The 21594-nt window shown below is 42.0% G+C and overlaps 1 protein-coding gene across 4 annotated transcripts in view; it reads right to left on the reverse strand.

The window, feature by feature from the left end:
- The window catches only part of itpr1a (inositol 1,4,5-trisphosphate receptor, type 1a), a 147565-nt gene that overhangs the window by 56554 nt on the left and 69417 nt on the right, over window positions 1-21594 (reverse strand). For all 4 annotated transcript variants that reach the window (XM_053498073.1, XM_053498072.1, XM_053498075.1 and 1 more), the window contains 4 exons: window positions 7665-7865; window positions 7443-7558; window positions 7161-7296; window positions 6939-7064 (listed from right to left, as the gene is read on the reverse strand). In XM_053498073.1, the coding sequence (XP_053354048.1) occupies window positions 6939-7064; window positions 7161-7296; window positions 7443-7558; window positions 7665-7865 (579 nt within the window). The remainder of the gene's footprint in view (window positions 1-6938; window positions 7065-7160; window positions 7297-7442; window positions 7559-7664; window positions 7866-21594) is intronic.

Genomic DNA, 21594 nt, shown 5'->3' on the forward strand with positions numbered 1-21594 from the left:
TTAATGTGAGCCCTACACAGCGCAAGGTAAGGGCGGTTCTATACCTCTGTTAATGACTCTCACAACTCAAAAGGGGGTATACATTATACTATTACAAAGGGCATGCTTATGTTCAATCTTTTCACTTTTCTTTTCTCGGTTTGCTCTTTTCTTTGCCAAGTGGTATGCCATGGAGTTAATTGTCCTCACTATTTTAAATGGTCCGATGTAACGGGAGGGCCAACTTTGATTCAAGACTTAGTGAGAAGTCCTTGATGGATAACCAGACCTGTTCCTTGTGGGAACATGGGGGAAGGATACTTGAATTGGCGCCCGAAAGTGGGACAATTAGGGGGGCGCGCACACAGACCACCAGTTGGAAGAATTAGTTTGTCCTCAAGCTAGAGCCTGGGGGCGGATGGTGTTGGGAATGTACAACTTTCTGGTTTCTGAAGCTGTGCCTGCCCAACCTGTTGCATAATGGCCCAGCATACAGGGCTTAAGATGGTTTTAAGTTTCAAGTTTTATTGTCATATGCACAGTTAAGATGTTACCCCCTGTACAATGAAATTTGTCCTTTGCTGTCGCCTTAATGAATGCTGCTAAAAAGGTAGAAAATAAGCATAAAAATTAAATTTAAAATATAAATAAATAAATAAATATGGCAATACGAAAAAATAGGTATATTAAAAAAGGATATATTTCAACATAGAATTAAGGCAGAATATAAAAAATATGCAAAAGTATGAAATGAATATCAAAATATAACTACCATATTAATAAACAGATGTAGTATGCAAATTACACAAGTGATATAAAAAGAGAGAAAGCCCGCAGTGTGTGTGCAAGGCTGCAATGGTTTGTGAAAATTGTGCAAATGATTGTTCATGATTATTATTGTAATATAATTACTATTGTGTGGTTGTGCAAAGTCTGCAATGAATGTCCCAAAATCTAGTGCAAAGTCCGCAATGAATGTCCAATATTCAATTCAATTCAATTCAATTTTATTTGTATAGCGCTTTTAACGATTTACATCATCACAAAGCAGCTTTACACAATCAAAAGAACTAAGTTTGTAATGAAATGTGAATGTGTATGAATCAAAATAATATGATTGTCACTGATTGTCCCTGTCCCAATATCTGTGTCAGTAGTTGGAAACAGTTGGAAAAAGAACCTGCTTGCACACTCCTGTCAGCTGTTTAGAAGTCTGATGGCTGTGGAAAAGAATGAGTTCTTTAGCCTGGATGTCCTGCATCTCACACTTCTTTACCTCCGGCCTGAGGAAAGTGGTGAGAACAGTCTGTGCTCGGGATGGGTGAAGTCCTTTAGGATGGAGGCAGTTCTCCTGCAGACTCTACAATGGTAAATGCTCTGGTTCCCTGTTGAGTCTGGTTCCTCTCAAGGTTTTTTCCTATTGCCATTTAAGGGAGTTTTTTCTTGCCACTGTCGCCTTTACCCTTGGCTTACCCATCAGAAACAATCTCATTGTTATATAGACACATTTTTCTCACACATACACACTTTCATAAATTTTCTTTTCATTTTTGTGAAGCTGCTTTGAGACAATGACCATTGTTAAAAGCACAATATAAATAAAATTTTATTTAATTACAGGGATGGCAGCGAAGTCCTTGTAATCTTTTCAGCAGTCTTTAACACTCTCTGCAGGCGTTTACAGTCAATCACGGGAGTACTGCCGTACCACACGGTGATGCAGTTTGTCAAGATGCTCTCAATCGTACAGCTGTAGAAGTTTGTAAGGACCTTAGGAGACATGCCAAACGTCCTCAGCCTCCTAAGGAAGTAGAGCCGCTGCTGAGCCCTGTTAACCAGTTTTGTCTTGTTTAGTGTCCAAGTAAGGTCGTCACTGATGTGTACGCCTAGATGTTTGAAACTGCTCACCCTCTCCACCTCGAGATCCCGAAAGAACAGTGATCGATAAGGTTCTTTTTTCTTTCTCATGTCCGCTATCATCTCCTTAGTCTTGTCTGTGTTGAGGGAAAGGTTGTTACCCACACACCATGTTATCAGACTGGCCACCTCCATTCTGTAGGCTGCTTCATCTGTGGCAGTTATTGTCCTATTACTGCGGTGTAGACTCTAAACTTCAGGAATATGTTGTCCTTGTGAGAGGCAACACAGTCGTGGGTGAACAGGGTGTGACCCTGTGTGAACTGGACCACAGTGTCCAATATGCTGCTCTGAATGTGGGCTAGCACCACTCTCTCAAAACACTTCATGATGATTTGGGTTAGCACTACTGGTCTATAGTCATTCAGACAGGGGGGCGGGTGCTTCTTATGGAAGGGAGACGGTGGTTGTGTTTTTGAAGCAGGTGGAAACAGTGCACTGAGTTAGGGGAAGGTTGACAATGGAAGTGAAAACATCAGTCAGCAAGTTGGCACAAGCTCTTATGGCCCGTCCAGGGATGTTGCCTTGCGTGGGTTAATCTTCCTCAATGCTTTGTATACCTGACCTGATGAGACTGTTGGGGGCTTCAGTGGTCTGAGTGTGTGTGAGCATCCTGTCTGTGCTGCTGTTGGAGGTCTCAAAGCATGGTAGAAGATGTTGAGAGCATCTGGCAGGCTATATATGGAGCTGATGGTAGTGGTGGTGGTGGTCCTGTGATGTGCTTAAGCCTTGCCACATCCTCCCAGAGACAGAAGTGGAATAGAAGCCTTCCAGTCTCTCTCTGTACTGCCTTGTTGCTGCTGTTATGGCTTTTCTCAGTTCGTACTTTGCAGATTTGTACTATGTCACATTGCCTTATTTAAATGCAAGGGAAAACTGAGTATGCTGAGTATGTTACATACCCAGTAACATACTCAGCATAGTCTTGTATACCAATAAAAGAGTCCTCCAAAGTGGCAGCAGCTTTAAACACATCCCAGTCTGTCTAAGAAAAACAATCCTGTAGGGTGCTTTCAGTCCAAAGTTTAATTTGTTTGGTGACTGGATTTGTTTGTTTTAGTCTTTGCCTATAGGCTGGATACATGAATAAAGTGATGTGGTCCGAGTGTCCGATGTGGGGGAGGGGTGCAGCTCTGTATGCACTGCGTATGTTGCTGTGAACTTGGTCTAATGTGTTTTTATCCCGGGTTGCAATGTTTACAGATCTGGCCTTTAAAAACGCACGTTTTTCGGAAAAGGGATCCCACGTGAAAATGCCCTTCATTACCTGTAGGGGGCAGTCGTGTTTCAGTCTAAAGTATTGTGTGTCTCCTGAAGCCCGAAAAATGTTATGTCTCTTAGGCGCCCATTGACGGCAAGCGACAGAGCTCATAAACGTGTCAAGCTCAAACTGATATGTATTTATTCTTCATTTTCATTCAAAATTATTATTATTAGTAGTAGTAGTTCTTCGAATTTATTATTATTATTATTATTGTAACGCACCCACGCGTGTGCAAAAGGACTACAAAGATGTATGCTAAAAGTAATTAGGAAATACAGTCTGTAAATTACACTGGTTAAAGTCGCCTGCGGTAATAAAAACAGCGTCAGGGTTAGGGCTGTCTCTATCGCACTAATGTTGTCATGAAGTTTGCTTCAAGCTACAGTGGAGTTAGCTCGCAGGGGGAGCATTTTTCCCTCTACAGGGGATGTGGACAGGTGAATGAAACCCAAGGAAAGCGCCTCCTGAATTAATTTCTCCATAAAAAAAGTCTCTCCAATTTGCCATTGCCGATTTTCAACCAGACCAGTTTTCAGATGGAAACAAAAAATCTTATGTACTTTCCTGGGATTTGCATAAAAATAGAAAGGAGCGAGTGTGACAAAGTTACCAGAAGAACATCTCTAGGGTTACGTCTGTAACCTCAGTTCCTCAGGGGAACGAGATGCCGCGTCACAAAGTGACAGCTTTGGGGATTACTTCCAGAAATCACAACATATCTAATTAACTCCACAGTTACGACGCCATCGCATCAGCGATGCAGCCGTGTCTGACGTCGCGACGTGGAAGAGTATAAATAGGTTTCAAACAAACCTTCTATAGCTTCTGAAGCTTACAAGTGTCCAGGCGCATATAAGTATGGCAACGTGACGCGGCGTCTTGTTCCCCTTCAGGGAACTGGGGTTACAGACGTAACCCTAGAGATGTTCCCTTTCAGGGAAACTTCGAGCCGCGTCATAAAGTGACAGCTTTGGGGACGAGATGCCCACTCTGCCATGCTTATAGGAGCCGAGAGCACCTGGGAGGATGGAGTTGGGTCAAGGTCGACGGCGTAAAATTTGAAAAATGTGTGAGGGGTGGACCACCCGGCAGCAGCCAGAGCCTTGGCCAGGATAAGGAGGGTCTTAAGTGTCGCGCACTTCTCGTTACTGTCCGTGAGTGGTTCAAACAGAGCCCGAGACAGACTCTCCAACACGATGGTAAGGTCCCACAAGGGTACCGTGGAGTGACTTGAAGGCCTTAACCTCCACACCAGAGAAAACGGTACACTGGTGGGTCACGGCCCAGAGATCTTCCACCTGCAGGAGAGCAGAATGCGGAAATGGCGGCCACATACACATTTAAAGTGGAAGGGGCTGACCCAGCAGAGAACCGCTCCTGCGGGAAGACCAGTACGGCCCCCACGAGGCACTGAGCTGGATCCAACTGCCAGTACCTGGACCATGAGGTGAAAACCCCCCATTTGGCAGTGTACAATTTTCTCGTGGATGAGGCTCTAGAGCTAAGTATGGTGCTGACTACTTCCTGGGAAAAGCCAGCGTCTATGAGATGCGCCCCCTCAGAGGCCACGCCCATAGATTCCACAGGTCGGGTCTTGGATGGAGAATCGATCCGTGAGCTTGGAACAATAGATTTCTCCTGATCGGCAGCTGGAGAGCTGTCCGTCGAGGAGAGACACTATGTCAAAGAACCATACCTGGATTGGCCAGCGAGGAGCCACTAGAAGGAGCCAAACTTTTCTGCTGGCGGACCCGATCTAAAACCGCCGGGAGCAGTGCGACAGGGGAAAAAGCATACAGGTGTCTGCATTGCCATTGATGCATTAAAGTATCCAGGCCTAGAGGCGCCGGATGTACGAGGGAGAACCAGAGCAAACAATGGGTCGTGTGAGTTTGGTGGTGAGATCAGCGCATCCAGCAAAAGCTTCCGATCCTTTTCCCCAAATGACGCCAGGTTGAGCCACAGATGCCTGTAGCCGACCACATTGGCCGTCATAGATCTACCCAGGCATCGTGCGGCCTCCTTAGCCGCCCTAATGGAGAGATCGGTGACCCGATGCAGCTGTTTAATTGCGTCAGGGCCTACTCCCTCTTCCTCGTCCAGCTCCTGCAGGAGGTGAGGCTGGTATGCCTACAGCAGACCAATAGTGTGCATGCTGGCTGCAGACTGACCCCCTGCAGTATAAGCAGTACTAATGATCTTAGCAGATGTATGGCATGATCTGGATGAGAGCACTGGGGGCCTGAGTGATGACACCAAAGTCGGAGACAGATCTCCGTGAGATCAACCTCGATCTCCGGCATCACCCCATAACCTCTCTTATGGGCCTGAATCACATTCGAGAGGAATATGGCTTTTTCCAGGAACATGATAGCTCATTATGCACTTCCTGGAAAAAGGGCAGGCCCCTTCTAGGTTCTAGGATGCGTTTGTCGCAGGTGAGCACGACGGGCCAGAATAGCACAACGTCCGCCACCCCCGGTCAGAGTCTAGGCACACCACCTCGATGAGCCTGGACCACGGGTGAACACAGCGCTTAGCCGCACACATAGTCCCTGTAGCTTTATTGAACATCAGTGTACATGAAGTATAGTGGTGGATCAGTATTTTTGTAGAGGATCAGTGTTCTATCTCTGTGCTTGTAAAGCGAAAGAAGCTGTAGAAGGTTTGTCTAACATATTTATACTCTTTCGTGTGCTTCGTAACTGTGGAGTTGATTAGAAATGTCTTCAAGACGTGATTTCTGGATGCAATCCCCAAAGCCGTCACGTGGCTCGAAGTTCCCCTGAAAGGGAACTCATAATCTCCAGCAAGCTCAGTAAAACCTAACAGCTGTTTTACTTATAGTACTGTGCAAAAGATGCTTTTGAAAACATTTCTGCATAAAAGAAACTTTTGTAAAGTGCAATAAAGAGCAATAAAGAGTATTAAAATAAAGTCAATATTTGGAGTGAAAACTCATTGTTTAAACTTTTCGACACAGGTTTGTGTAGTTTTATAAGAAACTTTGTTTCCAACTGAAACCCTGTCTGTCTTGTACTATATTTTTTTCTTTACAGCCATGCATACATTCTCCTGTAATGTTATTTATTTATAAATTTTTAAGTTAGATATGAAAATACTAAATGATTTTGTACATAATTATGCAGACATGATAAACCTATATAACAAAATTGCTACAGCATACAATATTGTGCTATGGGGGGAGCGTTTCGGGAGCCTCCGAAAATAACTTGGTCAAAGCTTGTCCATGTTTACCGAGGGCGCTTCTACTCCACTTTAATTGCCGCTCACAATTCAAAATGGGGTATATACTGTATTTTACTATGTCGAGGGTGCGCATATGTCCATGCGTGCCACCTCACTTCTGGTTCTTTCCCCTAACTTGCTAAACTCATTCTTGGGTACCTCTTCTGAAATTAAAATATTTATTTATTTTTTTATTCGGGGTTATTTTTTCTCTTTTCCTTATCTTTTCACTTTTCTTTTCTCAGTTTTCTCTTTTCGTTATCTTTTCTCTTTTCTTTTCTCAGTTTTCTCTTTTCCTTGCCTATACCGGAGCGACGCTCACAGACCTGGTGTTATCTAAATGTTTGCATATAGTGGACTGATTTCTGGGAGCTTAAATATCCTACCACTCTGCCTGTCTATAAATATGCAGAGTTCTTTGTGGCTTCGCCTGTCTGGTGAGCCGCCGTGTTACATAGATAGATAGAGTACGTTATTAATCGATATGAAAAATGGTGTAGGAAATAATCTGAGCTGTGTGTGCTCTCACTCTGCAGATATCCACCAGAAAGTCATCGAACAGCTTCCACATGTGGTTACTGGTGTAGATCTCCTTCATCTCCACCTCCGTGTCCACATAGCAGTGGTTCAGGAAGTTCACATACGCCATCTTCACCTGAGGGAAACAAACATATCCGAGTTAGTAATTTATATAACTTTACAGCATTTTCCGTTCACACACACACACACACACACACACACACACACACACCTCAGGGATGCAGTCCTCATGTGTGACCACACGCACAATGTCATCCAGCGGGAGAAGAGAATTACACTTTATCTCTGTGTAGACGTTTTTACCCTCCGTACACACGGCCAACAGCTCCACCAAGTGGATATGATACCTGTTTTACACACAAACAAACACACGTAAGAGCTTTGCTGTACAGATAATCATGTTTAATTTACACTACAGTGCTGTTGACCTGCCTTCATCTCTCTCTCTCTCTCTCTCTCACACACACACACACACACACTCACATACACACACCTGAGAGCGCTGTTCTCGTCTAGACGCTCCCTTTCAAGACGCATCATCTGCACTAATGTCTGGAATGATGCACGATCATTATAGAACACCAGGACATCCTCACCTGCAGTCACCAGCTTCACACACACACACAGACAGCATATGTTACAGAACTTTAGTATTAAAGTCATTATACATATGGAGGAATGATCGATGTACACCTTATGACATAATAAGTCTGACCTCGGCCATGACGATGTCCTGACACTTTTTGATGAACTTGTTCTCGGCCTTCACGATGGTCTGCAGGAACTTCAGGTAGTGCACGCTGCGGCCGTGTGTTTCGATGCAGTGCACAAAGTGCTGCACCACGCGCTCATTAATTTCACTGCACAGCAGGAAGTTATTCATGAAGATGTGCTGCATGGTGACTGCCTCTAGAATCTAAAACAGACACACACACACACACACATACACACAGTAAATATAACATATACATTTACTGGCCACTTCAATAGGAACAGCTGAACAAGTGCACATTCACACAGTTAATGCAGCCAGTCATGTGAGAGCAGCACTGTGTAATAAATCACACATTTACAGCTTAAGAGCTTCACTCAGTGCTCTCATCAAACTACAGTGCAGCAATATCGCCAGGCCGTTTTCACCTCCACATCTGTCAGGTTAGGGTGAACCTGCGTGCACTGAAGCCAGGGATTCCTGTAGATTTCTGGTTAGTGACGTAGCTTCCTGTTTTCGTATTGTTACTGTAAAAGTTCGTCGTTTGTTTGTATAGTGTTTAAATTATACTGCCTTTTCCATTTATACTAAATAACAATATTAACTACTTTTACGTTCTAATACTACTGGACTTTTGCCTTTTTCCATTTGTTGCGCTTTTTCGGAGAACAAGCTAAATCCATCACCAAACAGTTAAAACTCTGAAACAGAGGGACGTTATCATGTCTACCATTCAGCTTTTGCTGAATTGCTGGAGATTTTAATATTAATTTTGAGAATCCAGAAGACCCTGTGTGTAGGGCATTTATGTCCATACTGGACTCGGTAGGAGTAAATCAGTGTGTAGTAGGACCCACTCATAAAGCAGGTCACACTTTAGATTTAATAATATTATTCGGATTAAGTATAAGGAATTTATTAACAATTCCACTATCTGAAGTTATCTCAGATCACTATCTTGTCTCAATTCAAGTGTGTCACAGTAATAATGTACGTACAGCACAGCGCTACCGTATTAAACGTACATTCACATCAACTACTAAACAGAGTTTTATCAGTAATCTCCCAGAGTTCCCAACTTCTATTAGATCACCGTCTGACCCCACAGAACTCGATCAGGTGACTGAATATTTAGAGTCGACATTTCGCTATACCTTAGATAATGTAGCTCCAGTTAAAAGAAAAATTATTAGAGATAAGAAACCTCACTCCCTGGTATAATGACCACACACGTACTTTAAAACAGACCGCTCGGAAATTAAAACGTAAATGCGGCCTCCATAGCATATAAAGAGCTGCTCTGATCTACGCCACTGGCTGGTGCGGCGTCTTCATTAAAGAAACCAACACTTGGAAAACACCAACCAAGTGTTGGTTTCTTTAATGAGGATGATGTTTCAGGAGAGAGATAGCCCGCAAGCGTCTCTTCTATCTGGGGCATCACCACATAACCTCGTGCTTTTGCATCAACGATGTTCGAATAAAACAAAGTCGATGTTACAAAAATACGAGATAACTCGTTGTGGAGGTCATTAAAAAATGGGAGAGAGCAGTGTTTTGGCTCCATCTCCTGGCCACCCGACAGAAATCTGTCATCTAATTTAGATTGTTTTGGGTGAGTCTGCTCCTGTGGCCAGTCAATATGCAGTCATTCGGCTGTGCGCGTTATAACTTTGAGCAATTCCTCATATTTTCTATCATCTTTAGACGATAGTTTTGAGGAAGCAACTTCCATTTCCACAGAAGCAGGAGAACGAGTCTATTCAACACACCCGCGAGAAGCACCGGAGTGCGCTCGTGAAGTGGAAGGAGAGACATCGGGATTGGGGGAGAGGGCGAGAGAAAGGAGGGACTCTGTCTCTCGCGCCTTGGCCAGATCTGCTTGTGATCCCCATGAGTGCAGCGCGGCTCGTGGGTCCCTAAAGAATGCGAGGCGCGCGCGAAGCAGCTTCATGGGGAGAAGATCACAGTGCTCAGTTTTCTAAATTGTATTCTTCTCCACTGGTAAGGTAGGTTTTTAACTTTTGTACTGTTTTTGTAACACGATTGGTTCTTACTGTATACTGTACCTAGTTTTTGCTGTTTGGTAGTGTTGATTGCAGTGTGATTGAAGTGGGTCTAAAGCAATTTGTTCTCAGGTAATTAATCAAGAGTAGTTTCAGGCTTCCTTAAGGTGTGAATTGTGGGCAGGGCTTAGCTTCATATATTGAAGGTGTCTCCACTACGGACACTTGTGTCTGTAGCTGTAATAAGCATATCCTGCAATAAAGTTAGTCAAGAATCTAGATAGCAAGTGCACAGGGAATTGACTCTAGCCCTTGTTAACCAAAAAGTTTTTTTAGACAATTACCTCAGTCTAGCATGTGTCTTCAACCTATCTCTGTCAGTTCTCACAGAACAAGATGCTTTTACTCACACAGCAGAGGCAGATCTCCCAGAAACCTCATCTACCCTCCAGTACTGTCTCATTGCCCTGCACTGGTGGTATGTGGGCTCTGGAACTGCCGATCTGCTGTAAAGAAAGCAGATTTTATCTCAGCCCTAGCTACTCATTACTCTTTTGAATTTCTGGCACTAACTGAGACTTGGATATCTCCTCAGAACTCAGCTACACCGGCTGCCCTATCCTCTGCCTATGTATTCTCTCACTCTCCACGAGAAACTGGCAGAGGTGGTGGTACGGGTCTCCTGTTGTCCAAGAGATGGTCCTTCTCGCCTATCTCCCTGTCTCATCTCAGTTTTTCATCATTTGAATTTCATGCAGTTAAGGTAACCTCTCCAGTTAACCTCCACATCTTGGTTATTTACCGTCCTCCTGGCTCTCTAGGAAACTTTCTAGATGAAATAGACATACTTCTTAGTATTTTTCCTTCTGCTAACACTCCTCTCACTGTTCTAGGAGATTTCAACCTTCCATCTGACAAAGTCCAATCTTCTTTCCTTCTCCCTCTCCTTAACTCCTTCTCTTTAACTCTAAACAGCTGCCCTCCCACACACAAGGCAGGGAATTCTCTCGACCTCGTTTTTTGCCGCCCTTCCCCAGTCACAGATATCACTACTATTCCTCTTCTTAAAGCTGATCATTACCTGGTATCCTTCACCATAACCTTTTCTATTCTATGTAAACCTAAGCAAAATGTCTCTTTTACCCACAGAAACCTTCACTCTGTCTCCCCTTCCTCTGTGTCTTCCTGCACCTTATCATCCCTCCCAGACCCAGACTCCTTCTCCTCTCTACCACTAGAGACTGCGACTGAAACTTTCCTCTCCTCTCTCTCTTCATCCATAGATCTCCTTTGCCCGCTGTCATCTAAACCAAGGAAGACATCTTGTCCTGCTCCTTGGCTATCTGATGTACTGCGCAACAACAGGAGAGAATTAAGAACTGCAGAGAGAAGATGAAAGAAATCGCAAATTGATGCAGATCTCATCTCTTTCCAGACTCTTCTCTCCAAATTCTCATACGAAATCACTTCTGCCAAAACTTCCTTCTTCAGAGAAAAGCTGAAAGCCTCTGCACATGATGCTTGCAAACTCCACAACATTTTCTCCTTACTACTTAACCCACCGACTCCTCTTGCCCCTTCCTCTCTGACTGCTGACGATTTTGCCACATTCTACGATGCGAAGATTGCAGCAATCCACCAGTCCTTCGCTCCCAACCAAACTCCTACGGCAGAACCTCAGGACCTTCCCTTCCCTCCCTTAGCAGAATTCTTGGAATTTGTGGAACAGCGTGGCAATGGTTTGCTTATTACCTAGAAGATAGGTCATATGAGGTAACATGGAGGGGATCTACATCTGCCCCATGTAGACTCTCTACTGGTGTCCCGCAGGGCTCAGTACTTGGTCCTCTTCTGTTCTTCCTCTATACCCAGTCTCTTGGTAAGGTCATATCATCGCATGGATTTTCATACCATTGTTATGCAGATGACACCCAACTTACTCTCTCCTTTCCTCCCTCTGACACTCAGGTTTCCACCCGGATCTCAGCATGTCTGGCAGACATCTCATCCTGGATGGCTGCTCATCAGCTGAAGCTGAATCTCAGTAAAACTAGAACTGTTGTTTATCCCCTGGACAACAATCAAATCACTCCTTCAACCACTGCCCGCAATTTGGGGGTAACCGTAGACAATCATCTGTCATTTTCCCCACACATCGCTAACCTTACTCGCTCTTGTAGATTTCTTCTTTACAATATCAGAAGAATTCGCCCATTTCTTTCTTCACAGGCTACTCAGGTGCTTGTTCAGTCCCTTGTTATTTTAAGACTGGACTACTGCAACTCACTCCTGGCAGGCCTGCCGCTGTCCACGATTCGTCCTCTGCAACTGATCCAGAATGCAGCAGCACATCTCATTTTTAACCTTCCCAAGTTCTCCCACACCACACCACTCCTCTGCTCCCTGCACTGGCTTTCTGTAGCTGTCGCATTTAATTCAAAACGCTGATGCTTGCCTAGCTAAAAATGGCCCAGCACCCACTTACCTCTCTGCTCTAATCACACCACGCACTGCACCACGTTTCCTCCGATCCTCCAGCACTGCTCGCCTCATTCCACCATCTCTCAGGGATCGAGGGCGGCATTCATCCAGGCTCTTTTCTGTTCTGGCACCTAGGTGGTGGAATGAACTTCCTCTAGATGTCCGTACAGCTGAGACTTTGACTATCTTTAAACGACGACTCAAGACGCATCTGTTTCTCCAGTACTTAAACTACAAAAAAAAAAAAAACTCTTCCCAGTTGTGTTGGACTAATGGCACTTAGTTATTAACCTAGTTAACCCAGTGTAACTATGTACCCAATGATGTAAACTTTAAAGCACTTTTTGTAAGTCGCTCTGGATAAGAGCGTCTGCCAAATGCCTAAATGTAAATGTAAATGCTCACACTCTCCATTAAGCCCTTCGAGAGCGTGCTTCTCACCCAAACATTCGAAGCAGAACGTATGCATATCGCCCTCCAAAAGGAAATTTTCACAAGGAGGGGGACATCTTACTCTAAACTCCGTTATATGACTTCCGGTTGAGCGTTGATGGAGTAGGACGTGAGTTTGGGAGCTCCCACCGATTGCAAGCCGCGACCATATCCTCGAGTGAGTCGTCACCTGTAAAGCCCCCATCGAGCCAAGCTAATCCGGATATTGATGCTCTTAAAGTCGAGTTGTTAGCCTCGCTGAGGAAAGATATCGCCGATATTTTTAAAAAAGAACTTCAGGATATTCTCGGTAATGTTTTGTCCACTATTAAGTTTGACTTGCAAGCGGTGAAAATGCAGCTGGCGATTGATAAAGCTGCTAATGATGCTATTGTGTCCAAGCTAAAAGGTACGGTCAGGGAGATGGAGCACGCGCTTACTGTGTGCTCGGACGATATAGCCAAGATGAAAAATACTATCAAGTGCCTCACAGCTAACGTAACCAAGCTGGAAAATAAATGTGAAGACTTGGAGTCTAGGTCGCGCCGTAACAATGTTAGGATAGTGGGAGTACCGGAGGGCCCTGACACATGCACCACTGCGGCCGTGGCCTCTTTGCTAAAGGAAGCCTTTAATCTGGAGAAGGAGCCGCTTTTGGATCGTTCCCACAGGACCCTCCAACCCACACCTAAGCCCGGCGACTGTCTACAAGCCATTGTATGCAGGTTTTATTACCACACTGACTGTGTTGACATTTTACGTCGCGCTAGAGAACGCCGACAGATTAAAGTTGGAGACCAGACCCTCTTAGTCTTTCCTGACTACACTGCTAAGATAGCACGCGCTTGGGCTGCATTCAATATGGTCAGGCAACAGCTGCGTGGCATTGAAGGTGTTCGGTACGGCCTGTTTCATCCAGCACGACTTCGCATCACATATAAGGGTGTTGAGAAGTACTTTGTGTCAGCTGATGAAGCCAGTGATTATGTCAAAACTGTGATTTCTAGGTGAGCCTCAACAGCCCTTCAGTTTGGTGTATAATGCTGTTTAGTGTTTATGGTCTCATTAGGGTTAACGCTACATGCGCATTTTTAATTATTATTATTTTTTTTTTAACTGTGTTGTCCCATTTCGGCTCTTAAAGACCACTGGCATTTTGGCTGTTGTGTTTTTTATTTATTTATTTATTTATTTATTTATTTGAATTGTTAGTGAAAATATAGATCCCAGCATTACTGGGTCAGGCATGCCTCTTAGATTCATTAGTTGAAATGTCAGAGGTATGGGTAACCCTGTTAAGAAATCTAAGGTTTTCACACACTTGAGACGTTTAAATTCTGATATTGCATTTTTACAGGAGACTCATCTTTAGCATTAAAGATCATTATAGGTTATATAGCCCTTGGGTAGGTCAGGTCTTTCACTTAAACTTTAATTCGAAAGCTAAAGGAGTTGCCATTCTCATTAATAAGAAAGTTAAATTCTCATCGACCAATGTTATCGCTGATAGGAATGGTAGATACATCATTGTTGCTGGTACCCTAAAGCAAAAAAAGTTTTGTTGGTAAATGTATATGCCCCAAATTTTGATGATGCTGAATTCGCTAATAGATTGCTGAGTAACATCCCCTTCTTGGATACCTATTTGCTGATCCTCGGTCGAGATCTGAATTGTGTTTTTGATCCCATCTTGGATCGATCTAATCCTCGTAATCTGACTCTATCATCTATGTCTAAAATATTTTCAGATTTTATGAAAGAGAATGATCTTATTGATCCATGGAGATTTTGCAACCCTTCAATCAAAAAATTTTCTTTTTTCTCTCAGGTGCATCATTATTATTCCAGGATTGATTACTTTTTTATTGACAGAACTCTTAACTGACTATTCTGGTATTGTAATATCTGATCATTCACCTCTGCTAATGGATATTCAACTTTCTACCTATAAACGTAGCCCACCACTTTGGAGATTTAGCTCTCTTCTTCTGGCAGATAAAGAATTTTGTGAATTCATTTTAAGTTCTATTGAGGAGTTCTTGTCCTTCAATAAAAACGATTTAGTCTCATATTCTCTGCTATGGGAGACACTTAAATGCTACCTGAGAGGTCAAATTATTTCTTATTCTGTTCTTGCTAATAAAAAGAATAATGCCAGGCTTAAAGAACTTACATCTGCGATTAGTAACCTTGATCAAAGTTATGCACTCAACCCTTCTCCAGAATTACTGAAGCAGCGTCTTGATTTACAAACAGAATTTAATCTAATGTCAACTAAAGAGGCAAAGCGCTTGTTACTACGCAGTCGTGGCTCATATTATGAGCTTGTTGGCACATCAGTTACAACGACAAGCCACTTCGCGTTTAATACCTAGTATTAAAAACACTTATGACACGATTACCACAGATCCCTTAGAAATTAATTCTATCTTTAAAGCATATTACGCTTCTTTATATAAGTCAGAATTTCCTACGGACAAAGCTAAAATTAAAGAATTTCTTCATAATTTTTCAAACCCTGTTACTGATACTAATATTGCCGGGCAATTGGACTCCCCATTTTCCGTTGAAGAAGTATCAAATGCTGTTACAGCTATGCAGTCTAATAAAGCCCCAGGTCCTGATAGGTTTCCAATTGAATTTTATAAAACATTTATTGGTAAACTGGCACCATTGCTTTTATCTGTGTTTAATGAATCCTTGGGGTTCATTATCACCAACTTTCACAAAAGCCACTATAGCACTCCTTCTCAAAAATGACAAAGATCCAACCTCCTGTGGTTCCTACAGGCCATTATCTCTGCTTAATGCCGATGCAAAGGTGTTGGCTAAAGTGATTGCATCTTGCCTAGAGGATGTGCTTCCTGGTATTATATTTGAAGAGCAAAATGGCTTTATAAGGGACGTCAATTGTTTTTTAATACTCGTACACTCTTTAATGTTATTTACTCAAAGCATCTATCTGAACTTCCCGAATTTGTGATTTCTTTGGATGCTGAAAAGGCTTTTGATAGGGTGGAGTGGGAGTACTTGTTTGCAGTTTTAAAGAAATTTGGATTTGGCGATAAATGTATTTTTTGGATTCGGCTTCTTTATTCGTCCCCTAAAACCAGTGTTCATACCAATGATGTTTATTCTGATTATTTTGCTCTGGTTCGTGGATGTCGTCAAGGTTGCCCTTTGTCACCTTTACTCTTTGCCATCGTCATCGAGCCTCTGTCCATCACATTGAAATCTTCCTCTGTATTCAAGGGAATCATTCGTAATAGAATTGAACATAAATTATCATTGTATGCAGATGATTTGTTGTTATATATACAGTGGTTAATCAATCGGAATGTAGGTTCTAACGTCGCGGCGCTCGGCGGTACCGTTTGGCTTTGTGCGTTTGCTGGCTTTAACCGCTGGGTGGCGCTATATAACTACAGACTGACACCTCATGCCTTAGTTCATTCTCTGCTGGATTAATGAGACACGGAGTTTTAGAACTGCACGTAGAAATAAAATTAAATCTTATTAGGATCAAATTTAAACAAAATAAATGTTAATACAGTGAGCCTTTGGATTTTATCACGTGTAATTAGAAAAGACGCGTGTAGGGTTTTGTGTCGTTTTATATCTTGTGTTCTTTAAATTTGTAGTAGATTTATTAACTGAAATAAATGACCATAAAATTATAACATTGTCAGGACGTTCTACTGCGTCAGCTGATGTCGGTCATTCAGCCCCGCTTGTGTTTTTGCGTTATTATAAGAATGAAATGCAGTAGACTGTTATGATCTGTAACGGGTTCGATCCATGTTGCACGGGCGGCACCATAAAGCACGGACACGAGGCGAGGTCTTACGGGAAAAGGCTAATTTATTTAGGTAAAATGGGAAAGGAAAGTGTTGGAGGAGGAAGAATGGAAAGAATGGGATAAAGGTTGTGCATGTGCAGTTCCGGGGGCTGTGCCACACTGGCATGCGGGCACACAGCCGACGATAAGTGTTGTTGCGCAGAGTGGCAGGACTGAGCACGCGGAGGCAGCGCTTCTCCCCCTGTCAATGGCCGGCGAGAGTCCTCGCTGATGTAAAAACTTAACACAAACGTCCTCGCAGCCTTTTCCTCTTCGGCAGCGGGGCTGCAAAGGCGGGCACGGTGCGGGAATGAAGATGCCGCGGGATCATGATAATTGTCTTTAACTTGTATTTTATAAGGTTTTCCGAGCAGTGGTACAGCGCAACGGGGGTCATTATTTACTATTAAACATTAAACGAATTTACAAAACTTTATGCGTGCGATTAAGTGCTGATTCTACGTAGGAAAGTAAAGAAGAGGATCCTGATGCTCAACATTCCGGAGACCAAACCCCATTTAAATTAAATTAACAAATATTGCATGTAAATAACAATAGCCCACGTTTAAAAAAGCATTTTTATTTAGATTATAAAAAATAATCCTGCATCTGTCTTAGGTGTTTCAGCTGCCACTGTTCTAGAATTCAAATTAAATCAAATCTTATTAGGAACAAATTTTAGCACAATAAATGTTAACACAGTGAGCCTTTAGATTTTATCACTTGTAATTAGAAAAGAAGCGTGTATGGATTTGTGTCATCTTATTTCTTGTGTTCTTTAAATTTATAGTAGATTTATTAACTGAAATAAATGACCATAAAATTAAAACAGTGTTAGGACGTTCTACTGCGTCAGCAGATGTCGTTTTTTCAGCCCCGCTTGTGTTTTTGCGTTATTATAAGAATGAAATGCAGTAGACTGTTATGATTTGTAAGGGGTTCGACCCATGTTACTCAAACAACTCAGTTCAGATGTAAGTAAATGGATAGAAAGTAAATGGCTTTGCTGGGAGAGGGAGGTGCTAATGATTTGGTCGGCTCTGTGTGTGTGTGTGAGAGAGAGAGAGAGAGAGAGGGGTGTCGCGGTGGTTGATTATTCAGTGAAACAAAGGCTCAGGCGAAAAATGTTAGGCACATCAGTCACTTAACCCCCAATAAAAGGTATTTAGTTGTAATATAACAGATGCGCACTAAATACCAAACCTAAACCAGGCACAAGGATTAATAAAACAAGATAGCCCCCACACCTGTTTTTTTTAATAAAAATACCAAAGAAGATTATTGTGTATAGACTGATTAAAAACAATGCAATTTACGCTATTATAAGGAAAATCTCAAGTTCTTCCATTCCAAGGATTAAAAAGGCAACAATGTTAACTTTAGAATCTAGAATCCAGAAAATTTAAATTACACAAATTTAAATCACTGAAAGTCTCCAGAAGAGCCTCAGATTCAAGAGGTTTTTAAAGTGGGGAGAAGTGCATTTCAGTTCCTCTGAATGTATAGGTGAGAACAGCCGATTCACACCTGGGGAGGGTGAATAATTTGTATTTGAATGTTGTCTGGCATTGTAAAGCACTAAAGTGACACTAAAAGAACAACCCAGGATTAATAGGAATTATTATACTGCATAATTATTATTTAGCACAAAAAAATTCCTCGCGCTCGGGAAAACTATGCGTGCGGTTGAGCGCCGATTAGACTTTAGGAAATTAAAGCGGAGGGTTTTTATTTAGACTATAAAAAAATAACCTGCGTCTATTTTTAGGCGTGCCAGCTGCCACTTTTTAGTTAGAAGTTTTCAATACAAATCTTATAATGCCCACATGACATGACGGAAAAAAGGCACGGCTTATTATGATCCCGGGCTTGCACCCCGCGCTATAAAATACTTAGGGTTTGTTGGGTTACAGTGGATTTTACTATGCGGTGTGAGTGCAATGGCCATTCGTCCGCTCGCGCTGACTCTGCTTTCCGCGGATGACCGGACCGCCCCCCTCCCACCTCTCGCTCCTTTGAAGTCCCCGGGGCGCGTTCCATTTGCCCCACTTGCATGCCGCACTTCCGCGTTGTTGCACACGCGTTGCATACACAGAGCGTAGTAAAATTCACTTTAACCCAACAAACCCCGAGTATTTTATAGCGCGGGGTGCAAGCCCGGGACCATTAGCAACGATAGCTCACCAGTCGTGTGTAATTCTATGGTCCCGCTGCTTCGCATGTCTGAAGGGGAGGCCGCCTAACTAGTGAGCGAGGAGCGATATTGATATTGTCACGCCGTGACAGGCTGAAAAAACTGTTGTCAGATTAATGTGCAAAAACTATATAAGACTACATGGCCTTTATAAGACTCAACTTTTATTTAAGCGCACTCACAATAACGAAAAAACTTAATGATTTTGTAAATGTTTGAAAGCAAATAAGCTGCGCTGTTCTGTATTGTTTTTGGTGAACTTAAGCGCGTCAGAAAATAAACGCAAACGTTTTTTTAAATGGTCAGAGTCAGTCTGCTTGCTGTTTTGCCGACGCATCCATAATCAAACTTCATGGAAAACTTCATGAGTGCTGAGTTAGACTATGGAGTAAATTAAAGAGGAGAATCACGATGCCGAATCGAAGTCCTGAGCCCAAACCTCATTTAAATTAAATTAAATTAACAAATATTATAAGTAAAAAAACAATAGTCCACGTTTAGAAATAGTTTATAAATTATTTCCGACATGAGTTGGTCCGGTGTTATGCGCAGAGCGCCAGAGATTACCTGAAGTTTCGAAATTGCGGGGCATTTTTTCTAAATAGACGCTATCTTTAATAACTGATGGAGGTTTTGAGCTGTATACACACGCATTCCTGCCTAAACAACTCTTAAAACTACAACTGTGACACAATAACAGTAATATTTCGAACATTCTGCAGGCTGATATTTGCAGAAAGGAAAGAATAATGAATAAACCAGTTGTTGGGTCAAAATAACCCAACCAGGTGTTCATTTGTAAACTACATCTCATATGAGCCAACATGAGCAACCCAACAATGTGTTTAAAGTACCTAAAATAATCCAGAACTTAAATAACAATAAACAGATACAGAGATACGCTGTATAACAGTCACTATCGTATTAAATGCAACGAGCGAAAATGTCACTTTGCGCCACCTGGCGGCCATTTTACGAATGACTTTAAAATGCAACTGATTTATTTTGGCCGCTGACGTTTTTACACGGCGGTGAGCGCGACGGTAATAACCATTCCAATTGATCAACTACTGTAAGCGATCCTGCACTCTCCATCACTGTTGTTTTAGGTATTATGGAGAATTTTAGTTGTTAAAATGAATATCTTACCAAAATTTTTATTTTTGTTTCACTCGATTCCCTTATTTTTGCCAAAACATTTTTTTGTCTCAATGGACAAGATTATTGGTTCTTTCATTTGGGTAGGGAAGCCACCTAGGGTTCGTAAAACTTTACTGCAGAGATGCAAATTCAGTGGAGGACTTGCATTACCTAATTTTCTAGCTTACTACTGGGCTGCTCACATCCATAAACTTTGCTACTGGTTAAAATCTTCTGGATCCTCTTGGTGTAAATTGGAGCTATCATCCTGTAAGGGATCTTCTATACCGGCTCTCCTCTATTCCTTTTTACTTATAAAACCCTCTAGTATACTAATAATCAGGTGGTTCTTAACACACTTAAGATCTGGTTTCAGTTTAGATGGAACTATAAATTTGTAAGGGCATCTTTCTCGGGTCCTCTAAACGATAACCATTTGTTTCCACCATCACTCTTGGACTCGACATTCTCAGTGTGGAGTGAAAAGGGTATAAAACTATTTAAATATTTATATGTGGATGGTGTCTTCGATAGTTTTGCCAATTTGTCATCTCGTTATGGTCTCCCCATTAACCACCTGTTTCGCTATTTTCAAATTCGAAATTTTGTTGCCAAGTGTTTCCCTAATTTCCCCTCTTTACTTCCAGAACAGCAGTGGGAAACTATGATATCATTTATTCCTCATCATAGAGCAGTGGTTCTCAAACATTTTCTGTCATTCCCCACTTAATAGGGTGGGCGAATTTTCAAGCCCCACCTGACAACAAAATGATAACGGAAACGGCCAAGTGTATTATTTATTGAAAAATAAATTTCTAAACCAATAAGATCAAATAACACCAAGTTCAAAACAGATAAAATAAACGTGCAATTGTTATAACAGGCTTAGTTTGTCACTTATCTAGAGCTTTCTTTCAAAGAAGTCGAGTGGCTTATTAGCGTGACTGAGGTGTGTTGTCGATAAGTGTCTTAATACTTTGTCTTATGCTGTCTGCTGCCAGCGGTTTAAGACACAAAACACACACGTGTCTCTCCTCTGCCCCACCATCCCCACCATGAATCCAAGCGCAACATACAGTAGGCTTCATCATGTTTTCCTTTCGGTTGGCTTTTTGGTTGATTAGGCTGATAATGCTGAATCACCTGCTTTTTTGTGGTCCATGTAACAAATGTATCCATTGACGTTATTACGCTCACTACATACAGTACGCTACTGACCCGGTGTTATGCTCTAAAATGCCCCCCTGCCACAGATTGCCTCCCCTACATAATCTCTTTCAAATAATATATTAAAAATAAATTCATAGGTTTATGGTTTACAAATTTCAAATTATAACAAATTAATTTAATTATTAAATAAGCAATATAAAAAAATGTATAGGGGAAAATATATAAACTATATATTTTTTTCATATACAACATGTATATTTTTATATTGCTTATTTTATGATAAAAATCGTTTCCTGTAATTTTTCACCACAAACAATATTTATTTAGTGTAATTTGTGATAAATAATTTGTTATTTGTACATTGACAAACCCCTGCAAAATAAATGTGCCATAAAATAATCATTTTGGGGGATTTTAGCGCATAACACCTGTTTGTGTCCGCGGTAAAGTTAGTTTTATATTCGCATCTCCGAATTCAATAGCTGCGTAAATAAACCCGCGAATAAGATACCCAGATATATTTCCTCTCTACATTGTCTTTAAGCTCCATCCGCCTTAAATTATACATGTTTAAAAGCATAAACACCATTATTCTCTACGGCACAAGAAATGATTTAGGGATCATCACAAAATGCCGCACAGCAACAAAAAGCGTAGAACGATATTGATCTT

This window comes from Clarias gariepinus, chromosome 6 (genome assembly GCF_024256425.1).
Source record: "Clarias gariepinus isolate MV-2021 ecotype Netherlands chromosome 6, CGAR_prim_01v2, whole genome shotgun sequence".
Classification (NCBI taxonomy): Eukaryota; Metazoa; Chordata; class Actinopteri; order Siluriformes; family Clariidae; genus Clarias; species Clarias gariepinus.